Raw genomic sequence first — 13,048 nt, forward strand, 5'->3', positions numbered from 1 at the left:
ATATTTGGATGACTTACAAAGAAAAAATGAAACTTGAATTACCTTTTGGGTGAAATTCAGTTGCCTGGTAACATCATCCAATGATTGCGTTAATGATAATTTTTCTTCCTATTTACAAAAATAATAAAATTATGCAGCTTACAATTTAATCATTTGTAGCTGTGCTACACAAAGTGCAATGACGTATATAGCATCAGCACCAGCCTGGGCATTTGTTACAAAGAGAGAATCTCAGGCTCCACCTCAGACCTTCTGAGTCAGAATCTGCACTGCCAAGACCCCTGGATTTGCCTAACCTTAAATCCAGAGATGTGCTGATTCATAGTATTTGACTTTCTGAAAACACTCAAGAGGCATCCCAATGTTGTTTCCTTGAGCATATATTTTATATAGTTATAGAGCACTCTGTAATCTTCAAGATACTTTCATATATTTTATCTCGTTTAACATAGCTCAGAGGGTAAATATTTCCATACATATCCACGAGCTAATGAAACCACGATGCCACGAGCTTAAGTGACCCACTCAAGGTCACAGAAAATTAGTAAAAACCCTAGGACCTAAGTTTCTTAATTCCTGGTCTGTTTTACTTCTAGAACTGTGCCTAAAACAATAAAATAAAGTCTGTGTGTGTTATAAAAATTTCCTGGATACCTTTTAAAAGATTTTAGTCAGAAAATAAAATCTAGTAGCAATATAGCTTTTCAGTGGATTACCAGAGACCTTTGGGCCTTATTTTTAAAAAATAATTTAAATTTAAATCTTACCTTACTACATTTCAAACAGTCTGCTAGAAATTTCTTTATTTCCACATCATTTCCAGGTAAAAGTTTTAGTGAGAGGTGTGTCAGATGCTTAAAAGGATTTGTCTCTATCACATTTAAAAGAGCAGGTGAGTTATCCAAAATAGCTTCTGTTGAAACTAACTGCAGCAAAAACCTTTGAAGAGAAAGTGTCACATAACACATTTATGAGACAGTGACAACTCTCCCATTGAATCATGAGCCCCACTGGATTATCAATGATTAAAAGGATCAGAAAAGGGAGCATGCTGGAATCATAGGGGCCAACATGAAAGGACTCCCAACAGTAAAACTGGATTAATGTAAATAGCAAAATGGATACTTATTCACTGATTGAAAACAATGAATATATAAATGTCCATGAGTTCATGATAAGAAACAGATAAGGAAAGAAAGCGAAAGACTAAACATAAAAACAAATCAAAAACCCACTGAAACCACAAAACTAACTAGAGTAACAATCCTTACTCTGAAAACTGACAATTTAAAAATAAGAACTGAGCATTTTATCCCTTTCTGTATGAATTTTCAGAGTAATCAAATGGCTCTTACTGACGAAGGAAGTTATTTTTCATAGAAGAATTAGACCTAATAAATACAGAAAGAAAGAACTGGAAAAACATAATTTTGTACTTACTAATGAAATAATTCATTCAAACAGAATCACCAACTGATGAAACTTATAGATAAAAGGTTGGAAAGCTTTACAAAGAAAGGATCAGTGTTAGTACTAAACAAATATGGATACACTTGGACCCCAAATCTTATTCTTCCCTTTGTCCGAGTTCATCAGAAAAACAGACACTTGAACACTAACAACAAACTATCAAAAAGAGAAACTAAGGAAACATTTCCACTTACAACTGCACCAGAAAGAATAATATTTCTAGAAATAAACCTACCTAAAGAAGAAGGCAGACCTGCAATCAGCAAACTGTAACACAAGACACTGATGAAAGAAATCAAAGACAATAGAGATGGAAAGATATACCATGGATTAATTCGTGTAAATAGTGAAATAGATTGACAGAATTAATATTGTTAAAATAACCACACTACCCAAGGCAACGGAAAGATTCAGTGCAATCCCCATCCATTCTCCAATGGTATTTTTCACAAAACTAGAGCAAAAAATTTTTAAATTTGTATGGAGAAGGAAATGGCAACCCACTCCAGTATTCTTGCCTGGAGAATCCTATGGACAGAGGAGCCTGGTGGGCTGCCGTCTATGGGGTTGCACAGAGTCGGACACGACTGAAGCTCCATAGCACGCATGCATGCATTGGACAAGGAAACGGCAACCCACTCCAGTGTTCTTGCCTAGAGAATCCCAAGGATGGAGGAGCCTGGTGGGCTGCAGTCTATGGGCTTGCACAGAGTCAGACACAACTGAAGTGACTTGGCAGCAGCAGCAAAGCAACATAGAAACACAAAAGACCTAGGCAAAACAATCTTGAGAAAGAACAGACTACTTAGATGAATCACGCTTCCTATCTTCAGACCTTACTAAAAGCTATGAAGTCAAAACAGTCTGGTTTGGCAGACTGGCACAAAAACAGACACTGATCAATAGAACAGAACAGAGCCCAGAAATAAACCCACACACTTATAATTAACTAACCTACCACAGAGAAGGCAAAAATACACAATGGGGAAAGACAGTCTTTTCAGTAAGTTGTGCTAGAAAACTGAACAGCTACATGTAAAAGAACAATAAACAATTCTCTAACATCATATCTAAAAATAAAACTCGGATTTCCCCAGTGGTCTCTGTAGCTCAAACAGTAAAGAATTTGCCTGCGATGCAGACCAGGGTTCAATTCCTGGGTTGGGAAGTTCCTCAGGAGAAGTGAAAGGCAATCCACTCCAGTATTCTTGCCTGGAAAATATCATGGACAGAGAAGCCTGGGGGGCTACAGTATGTGGAGTCACAAAAAGTTGGACACGACTGAGCAACTAACACACACACACCAATGGTTAAGAATCTCCCTGCCAATGCAGTAGACATGGGTTCAATCTCTGCTCTGGGAAGACTACACATGCTGTGAGCAACTAAGGCCCTGCACCACAACTACTGATTCTGCGCTCTAGAGCTCACACACCTCAACTACTGCAGACTGTGCCCTAGAGCCCATGCTCTCTAAGAGAAGCCGCATCAATGCCCACACACCGCAACTAGAGAAAGCGCAGCGACAAAGACCCAGTGCAGCCAAATACAAATAAATAGAGCTTTAAAAAAAATAAACTCAAAATGGATTAAAGACCAAAAGGTAAGACCAGAAATCATAAAACTCCTAGAAGAAAACATAGGTGGAACACTCTCTAACATAAATTGTAGCATTTTTTAAAATTTGTTTCCTAAAACAAAAGTAAATAAAAGCAAACAAATGGGACCTAATCAAACTTAAAAAGCTTTTGCACAGCAAAGGAAAACACCAACAAAACAAAGGGACAATCTACTGAACGGGAGAAGATACTTGCAAATGATATGACCAATAAGGCGTTAATATCCAAACTATATAAACAGCTTACACAACTCAACATGAAAAAAATAAACAAACTGACTAAAAAATGGGCAGAAGACCTGAAAAGACATTTTTCAAAGACATACAGATAGCCAACAGGTACCTGAAAAGATACTCAACATAGCTAATCATCAAGGAAATGCAAATCAAAACCACAATGAGATATTACCTTACATCTGTCAGAATGGCTATCATCAAAAAGAACACAAATAATGAATGCTGACAAGCATGTAGAAAAGGGGAACTTTCCAACACTGCTGGACTGTGAAAAACAGTAGGGAAGTTTCTCAAAAAACTAAAAATAGAACTGTCATATGACCTAGCAATTCCATTCCTGGGTTCATATTTGAAATAAAAACACTAATTCAAAAAGATAGATGAACCTCAATATTCATAGCAGTATTATGAAGCTTGGCTTAAAACTCAACAATCAGAAAACTAAGATCATGGCATCCGGTCCCTTCACTTCATGGCAAATTCATGGGGAAACAATGGGAACAATGACAGACTTTATTTTGGGGGGCTCCAAAAATCACTACAGATGGTGACTACAGCCATGAAATTAAAAAACACTTGCTCCTTGGAAGAAAAGTTATGACCAACCTAGAAGGCAAATTAAAAAGCAGAGATACTTTGCCAACAAAGGTCCATCTAGTCAAAGCTATGGTTTTTCCAGTAGTCATGTATGGATGTGAGAGTTGGACTATAAAGAAAGCTGAGAGACAAAGAATTGATGCTTTTGAACTGTGGTGTTGAAGAATACTCCTGAGAGTCCCTGGGACTGCAAGGAGATCCAATCAGTCCATCCTAAAGCAAGCAGTCCTGAATATTCATTGGAAGGACTGATGCTGAAGCTGAAAACCCAATACTTTGGCCACCTGATAAGGAGAGCTGACTCATTTGAAAAGACCCTGATGCTGGGAAGGTTTGAAGGCGGAGGAGGGGACGACAGAGGATGAGATGGTTGGATGGCATCCCCAACTGAATGGACATGACTTTGGGTAAACTCCAGGAGCTGGTGATGGATAGGGAGGCCTGGCGTGCTGCAGTCCATGAGGTCGCAAAAGTCGGACACAACTGAGCGACTGAACTAAACTGAACTGAAGATATGAAGGCAACCCAAGTGTCCATCAACAGATGAATGAATCAAGAAGATGTGGTATACACATATTCCCGATGTGTGTGTGTGTGTGTGTGTGTGTGTATACACACAGCAGAATACTACTCAGCTATTGAAAAAGAATGAAATTTTGCCATTTACAACATGAACAGACCTAGAGGGTATTATGCTAAAGTGAAATAAGTCAGGAAAGACAAATACTACATATCGCTTATATGAGAAACCTAAAAAATACAACAAACTAGTAAATGTAACAAAAAGAAACAGAGATAGAGAACTAATGGTTACCAGCAGGCAGAGGGAACGCGGAGGCAATTCAGGGATTGGGAATTAAGAGGTACAAACTGCTATGTATAAAATAAATAAGCTACTAGGATATATTGTAAAACACAGGGAATATGGCAACATTTTATAATAACTATAAATAGAATATAACCTTGGGAAAAAATATATACTTGATGCTATTAAATACTTCAGGTAACTTTAATGGCTTTGTCAAGATATGAAAATTAGGAGGTAAATATTTCTGGTTTTATAAATTTGAGATTTATGAAGCTCTTAGCACAGCTTTGAAGAGAGACACAGATACTCAAAATACATAGAATATTTTGCTATCAACTTGTCTTACAAAGAAGAGTATGTCTCGAGACAAGTTTAATGATAATAATGCTCTCCTGGAATTATTACCTTGGAGACTTACCTTGGAATTTCTTTCCCATATTCTTGAGTACACTGCTGAAGGAGATCTATGAATTTTTGTGGGAAAGCTAAGAAGTCTACCAGAAGACCTTGCTGGAATTTTAAACTATACAGAAGACAGGAAAAGAAAATTTTTTTTTAGAATTTTAATTACTGCATGCAGTTAATTATAAATAACATCCTGAAAAGTTATTTTTTTATTTACTGAACACCCATCATCGTCAAGAACTAAACTAGAAAACTTTGATTTTTATAGAGCTTATTCAATGGGAGGGAAAAGGTCAATAAATCTAGATGAAGCTCCAAATTTCTGAGCTGTTTTAAACAGAATGCTAATAATCTATGAAATATGTATTTTCAAAAACAGCCTGAAAAATTACAGTATAAATAGTCCAGTGATCCCCAAATATTTAATTGTTCCTAATGAGTATGTGTTTCAAAGGAATAGCACTGACACATAAAACTTTAAAACTTACTTATTCTTAGATTACGTGTAAGATCAGAAAAATAAATTTAGTTACCTCTGAAAATCTTCCTCTGAAATAACAAGGTTATACAGAAAAAATGGATCCGCATCATCAGTCAGACGGATAACTAAATCCTAAAAGAAAGATTGTTATTTTTAATGTCTTCAGTAGATCTGGCTTTCAGAGTAATTTCTTCCTCCATGGAAGTGAAATCATAATAGCATCAATGTATCTCTATTATAGCTCAGATGGCTCTGTTCTCTGGTGCTGCTAGGTTTTTAATGTCTTTGGAGATTTTAGCATCTTAAACAGGGATGGATACTCTGCTCACTGAGAGCCACATGGGGTGCAAGGTGAGAAGTGATGGAGTCTGTAATAGTTAATTAAATGCTAGGAGCTGAAAGCTGATGAATATCATTCTATCAGAGGCTTAGGAAAGTTCAGACCTACCTCTTGCTCCACTAACATAACATGACAGAAATATTCTTTACCACTGATGTCACGTTCAAGTATATTTTCAGTTTTCCTCAAGTTAATTGTCTGGTATTTCCAAAATGGCAAATACATCAGCAGAAATGACAGTTATCTACCCTAGATAAGAAAGGAGCATTTGTTTCTCAGGCAGAGGACAGGGGTATCAGGTGACAGGTTGCCAGGCTTTCTTCCTAAAAGCCTGTTCTCTACCACTCCAGGTGGCCACCGATGTGGAACCCCCATCTGTTTTCAAGTTGAAGTGAATATCTTTCACAAAGACCACTTTTCAGGTATTAAATTTACTGTATGGCAAATCATCACAGCATCTAAAGCCAACAGAAAAGTCCTGTACTTCAGAAAACACTGGCAGAAGGCAAACAGGACTAGCAAGATGTCAGAGCACTAATAAAGCACAAGCATTCAGGTTAAGTTTCTGCCTTGAAATAAAATATACTTGTGGCTACTGAGGAATCGCTAAGGTCCTAGAAAAATCTAAACCACTTATGAATAGAGCTAGAAAATAAAGAGGTACAGCAGGCATAAGGAATAAATATAAGAATATATAATCTCTTGCCCAGAAAATTTGTGGCTCAGCTAGTAAAGAATCCATCTGCAATGCAGGAGACCTGGGTTCAATCCCTGGGTTGGGAAGATCCCCTGGAAAAGGGAAAGGCTACCCACTCCAGTATTCTGGCCTGGAGAATTACATGGATTGTATAATCCACAGGGTCAGTCCATGGGGTCTCAAAGAGTCGGACATGACTGAGCGACTTTCACTCTCAGTTTTTCACCCTGGAAAATTAGCAATCTAGGTATTTGCTCTGTCTCAGAAGGCCCTGTTTTTAAAGCAGCTTTATTTAAATATTTTTTTAAACCCACCCCAAGATGCTATTAAAAAAAAAAACCTGAAGCTGATACTATTAGATCCTTGAATATGTTAAGGGAAAGCTATAACACAGAGAAAACAGATGTATTTCTTCACCCTCCTTTCTATATCACATCTCTGTTAATGATTCACACTTTTAAATCAGATAAGACTGATGTCTTAACAACTATTGTCAAGAGGCAAAAAGATTCAAGAATATCTCCCTACAGTGCTTCAATTCATTCTATACTCACATTCATATGAAATGCCAGTTCTACAGGATAGCAATATATATTTGAGTAACTTTAAAAAATGCAATGAAGGAATTCCCAAGCAGTTAGGACTCCCAACTTCCATGGAAGGGACATGGGTTTGATCCCTGAACTGGGAACTAAGATCTCTCAAGCTATGTGATGCAGCCAAAAATATGAAATGGGGAAAACCTAAGGAGACTGTGGTCCCAATCACCAACTCTTGCATGCTTTAGAAATACATGGTACAATATCTCTTGGTTGTTGTCTTAGATTTCACCATCCCAGATCTGCAAGTTATTAAATGGCCCAAAATTAAAAAGCAAGATGATATTAACAAAAGATATCACATTCTTAAAGAATGAAAACTATAATGTACAAAATTGCCATATTTCAGAAAAATATTTATTTAAAAATATGTAATACCAACCTTTCTGTGAACAGGGTTAGAAACTGATTGCAGTTCAATGCTCAGTCTAATACTCACTCTCCTGTATGAAAAGATATGCCCAACTATCAGAAACATTCACATGCATAAATTATCACTACCATTTGCATAGCTAACATTTTCCATTTTAAGCCACAAGATCCTCCATAGGTTGTCCCTAACTTATGAATACATGTGTGGAAAACACAATGGATTTGAAATTTAACTTCCTGTTTTTCCACAAGTAATCAGGCTTTTAACCTGATGCTAAATTTTTTCTCCTGTAAAAAGAGGCTGTTGTGAGGATAAATGAAATAAATGATATGGAATGCCTATTATTAGCTTGGTATACAACCTCACTGGACTGATTTTCAAATAGCATCTACTGAAAAGCAAACCATCAGGTTTACAACGATTTTTTACATAAAAATATGAACTGAAAATAAATAAAAAATAAAAAAATGAAATCACCAAATTAATTTGAGATATCATTTGAAAATTAGAATACTCTCGAATGTCTACAAACAAGGAAATAAGATAACATATTCACTTTCCTTATTATACACACACACACAAATGTTTCAGATCCACAAACTACACTGCTCAATGGACTCTCCATATGATATAAGTACTATCAACAAGTTAATTATCTATCTAATCCTAGAGTAACTCTAAACCCTAAAAGAAAAAAAACAAAAAACACAGCTTTTTGCACATTCTATATCTCGTCTTAGAAAATTCAGTATCAAACAGAGGCATATAAATAAAGCTGTTCAAACTGAGCAAAAATGTTAAAAAAAAAAAAACTCAGGAAATAAAGGGGTAATGGTGAAAAAACATCTCTGCACACGTGGTTCTCAAACTATTCTGCTAGAATTAAATAATAATGGTCTTTTCTTGATGTGCAGGGAAAATAAACCGAATTTGTTCAATATTATTTTTTTAAAGATGTGTTTTAAACTTTTTCCACATTCTACCACAGAAGTACAGCCATAACAACTGAGTGTTGATGGAAAAACCTGGTAATAGTTGACTCAGGCCAGATTCAATAGTTTAGTCTTTTATGCTGACTTGCAGTTTACATTGATTCAATGTATGTCATTTTAGTTAAATTTCTTATTGAACATATGATTAGATGTTAAATTTTAGTTCACATGATGAGATTACCATAATTTGCATATTAATACCTAAAAAAGAACAGTACCTGTAAATAGCACAAAGATAGGAAGAATTATCTTTAAATAAGAGAATATTTCATTTCTATTTTTCTAGTACCTAAAGCAATATATGTGAAAATATTAAATTCCTACTCCAATTCCATTTACGTATTCTTAGGCAGTGGTGGGCGGGAGAGGAACACGACGACTTTCAATTTCCTAACTTATAAGAAAAGTGAACTGAGTCAGGTTTGTGAGGGCCATTCAGCTCTACAATGTCATTATGTTTGGTTTTCACCTTCTGAAGCTTTTCCTAGTACATACTGCCATAGTGATATGACACTGTGGTTGATAACTTTACACTTTTTAAAATGTGTGGGTTTCTCAGGTAGCTCGGTGGTAAAGAATCCGCCTGCCAATGCACGAGATGCAGGAAGATCCCCTGGAGTAGGAAATGGCAACCCACTTCAGTATTCTTGCCTACAGAATTCCATGGACAGAGGAGCCTGGCAGGCTACAGTCCATGGCGTCACAAAAAGTAGGACGTGACTGAGCGAGCAACACACACATTTCAAAAGCCTATATGCATTAGATGATGGGAGAAAAAAGAGGAGAACCCCCAAAATTAAAACTATTCCCCACATTCAGTTCAAAAACCTCCACAGCAATAACTTGTAGGAAAATGTGAGCTTTCAGAGGATCTGAAATCAGAAATCTTTTCTCCACTGTAATGGTGAACATCATGGGAACAGTATAAAACAAGTTTAAAAAACAATTTTAAAAATGCTGTTTCTCAAAATAAATGTCATAAATCTGTATAACATCCTTCCTGTCAGTTAGATTTGGCATTAGCAGAACTGGATTCTAGCCACCTCTGCTACCTAATAGTTCTGACCTTAAACTCTCAATTCAAACAAAAGCTGCTCTACGCCAGGTACTATGCTGGGTGCCAGGGATACAAACAGAAATAAACACAGTTCATGACCTCATATTGAGATGATATTAAATGACTTTATCCTAGATTTGCTTCTGATGGTATTCTACGGCTTTAATACATACACTAACTATTAGGTGTCTGCCAGGCACCCTGCTTATATCAACTTATTTAACAACAATCTTGTTAAGTAAATATTATCTCCGTCATTCAAAGAAAGAACCTGAAATGCATAGAGTTGCAAATTTGGGTAAGATCACACTACAGAGCCCAAATCTGAACTCAAATCTTTCACTTATACCATGCTATCTAACAAACAAATAAGGACAATTAATTTCAACTTAGGCAACTTTGAAAACGTTCTTATAAAGAATTAATTTAAGACAGACATAGAAGTCATGGGAAAAAAAGCATCTGAGGTAGAAGGGAGAGCTGGAGTAAAGGTAAAGTATTAAGAGAGCATCAGGTACACTCAGGATATCACATAGCCCTGCATGACTGCTATATTGGGAAGACGAGCTTAGGGGAAAAAAGAAATGAAAAAGCAGGTTGGTGTCAAACCATGGGCTTCGAAATTTTGTACCACTTTTCTCCAGACAGTTCTCTGAGCACTATCACTGTCTTCAACTGAAGTTCCTTTTTCTCGATGACTTTAGTTCCTTTACATTACTTCATGCATTAATCATTCTTCAATAATAGCCAGTGAGTAGGTTAGTGAATGCTCTTAAGTTCCAGGCACTGTTCTAACTACTTTATATGTACTATTTTATGCTTATAATAATCCCACGAAGCAGATACTTTATTTTTATAAATTATAAGGATGAGGCACAGAGAAGTAAGAAAAACTGTATAGAATCAAGCAGTAACTGGTAAAGTGGAATCTAAACAGTGCGGCTCCATAGCCTATTTTTTTTTAATGTAGAAAACAGAGGGATTATAAGTCCTTTTTTTTAAATTTAAGTACAGTTGATTTACAATGTTGTATTAATTTCTACTATACAGCAAAGTGACTCAGTCATACATACATTTTCTTCTGCACATTTTTGTTCCATTATGGTTTATCACAGGATATTAAATATAGTCCTGGATCTTGTTGTTTATCAGAGCCTAAACTCCTAACCTGTGCTATACTACCTCTAAATGGAAGAACTTTTTGTTTCCGCTATTAAAGTGAGTTCCTTGAGAGCTAGAATGAAAATAGTTTTGTTGCTGTTGCTGTCATTGGAGGAAGGTGATAAGGAGAAGAGCTTTATATTCTCAGCACCTAGGACAGTGCCTGGTACATAGCAGGCTTTCATAAATATTTGTTGAGTTGAACTGGCCTTGACTACTTAAGTCTGGACTATTTTTCCCATAAGAGGTTGGCAAACTTTATCTATAAGGGGTGAGAAAGTAAATATTTTCGGCTTTGCCAGCCATAAGGTCTCTGTCACATTTATTCATTTCTCCTCCTATACCACAAAAGCAGCAACAGACAATTCTTGAACAAATGAGAATGGCTGAATTTAATAAAACTTTGTTTACAAAAAAAGGTAATGGGCTAAGGAGCTTCAATACTGGAATTAGAAAGTATGCCCCCCACCTTTCTTTCTCCTTTCTATAATCATTCTAGAACAGGGCTATCCAACAGAGATACAATGGAGCCACAAATATAAGGCACATATGTAATCTTTAATTTTCTGGAAGTCACATTAAAAAAAAATAAAAGAAACAGATAAATTTGTTATATATTTAATTAACCCTACATATCAAAATATTGTCATCTTAACACATAATATAAAAATTGAAATGTTTTACATTCCTTTGTTTCTCATAGTAAGTCTTCAGTCTAGTGTGCATTTTACTCTTTTGTACCTTAGTTCACTTTAGATCCATTTCAAATGTCAACTACAGTTGCTCCATATACTGGCTCCCATACTGGGCGGCACCAATCGCTCAGTCGGGTCCAACTCTTAGCAACCTCATGGACTGTAGCCTACCAGGCTCCTCCATCCGTGGGATTTTCCAGGCAAGAGTACTGGAGAAAGAACCACCAACTAACCTATAAATCTCCACTTAACAGCTGCTGGTCTTGGTACCATCTCCTTGCCTGGCCTGCCAGTTGATTTTGAACCTAATTCTGAACTATACACCCGTTTCACATTATTGGTAGCTCAATATACCAATGTCTTCATTTTTAGCCACATTTCCACACCTGATCCTCCTAACAAACAATCATAGGTAGGCATGTTATATCAGTTTTACAAATGAGAAAAATCAGTTTTACAAATGAGACAGCTGCCAATCTGGTGGAATTGAGACAAAATTGAAGTCTCCTGACTTCTCGCCAAGATCACTCTACTTAAGCCTCAACAGCACCACTTCATTTGTCAAAGTTGTAATTTTGCATTTATCTGTGAAACTATTTCCTGCCCCACTAGAATATGAACTCCACGAACGCAAGGACTTTTTCCTGACCATTGCATCCCAGTGCCCAGCAGGTGTTTTGCAAATATGCAATATTTGTTTAATGGATAAATGAATTTACGGTTTTCCCCAATCGTCTTTAGTCTATTAAAAGTAACTTATCTTATTTCTAGTAACTAATGTGAAAAAAAAGCAATATACCATCTAGTTGATTAAATCGAAGCTTAATTTACTTCCAATATAATTCAAAAAAGAGTGGAAAAATGGCTGGGAACCAAGGCCTGAGTTCTAGTGTCCGCCCTGCGTTGAACTCGTAAGCCCTCGAGTAAATTAATTTTCTGAGCAGCAATTCTTATCTGTCAAAGAGCAAAGGGCTATAATGTCCACGATAACGTTCAGAGATACGTTTTTCTTTAAATTAATGTGATGCAAGTCAGCGTCCCATTCCTCACACACTTCTCTTCTTGGCGACGGAGAACTTGCTTAGAGAGCCGGGTCCCAGATAGGTCTCTCTCCGGGGACTCCGGCTGGATACCCTGCCGCAGGCCGCTGCGCACTGGCGGGGGCCGCCATCTTTCCCCTTGGCCAGACCCCAACCGCCACCCACGGGCATGGGGTAACGCGAACCTCACCTCTCCTCGCAGTCTCTGCATTTCACCTGCAACGGGACGAGCTGCTGGAACAAAATCTGGCTCATGCTGAACCGCTGCCCTGGCAGGTGTGCGAAAAAATACAACACAACAGGCCCGGCCCGCGATATTAGGCTGAACGACTTCCGGGTCCTGTAAAGTTTGAGTTTGCCGCTCTGCTTCCGCGGAGGAGGCGGGGAAAGAGAAACAGAGGGAATACGAAGGAGGTTTGGCCCTCGCCGGCCACCATCAACTTCTTCCGGTTTTACGAAGCTGAGGTGGTAAAGTTCC

General features: G+C 37.2%; 1 protein-coding gene across 2 annotated transcripts in view; it reads right to left on the reverse strand.

Annotated features, from left to right (window-relative positions):
* SASS6 (SAS-6 centriolar assembly protein) overlaps window positions 1–12,921 on the reverse strand; it is a 41,170-nt gene extending 28,249 nt beyond the window's left edge. For both annotated transcript variants that reach the window (XM_004002230.5, XM_060412045.1), the window contains exons 1-6: window positions 12,761–12,921; window positions 7,635–7,695; window positions 5,669–5,748; window positions 5,149–5,253; window positions 768–939; window positions 43–108 (exon numbers count right to left, since the gene is read on the reverse strand). In XM_004002230.5, coding sequence (XP_004002279.3) covers window positions 43–108; window positions 768–939; window positions 5,149–5,253; window positions 5,669–5,748; window positions 7,635–7,695; window positions 12,761–12,825 — 549 coding nt within the window. In that variant the 5' untranslated portion in view covers window positions 12,826–12,921. The remainder of the gene's footprint in view (window positions 1–42; window positions 109–767; window positions 940–5,148; window positions 5,254–5,668; window positions 5,749–7,634; window positions 7,696–12,760) is intronic.
* Window positions 12,922–13,048: the final 127 nt, after the last annotated feature.

The sequence above is a fragment of the Ovis aries genome, chromosome 1 (assembly GCF_016772045.2).
Source record: "Ovis aries strain OAR_USU_Benz2616 breed Rambouillet chromosome 1, ARS-UI_Ramb_v3.0, whole genome shotgun sequence".
Classification (NCBI taxonomy): Eukaryota; Metazoa; Chordata; class Mammalia; order Artiodactyla; family Bovidae; genus Ovis; species Ovis aries.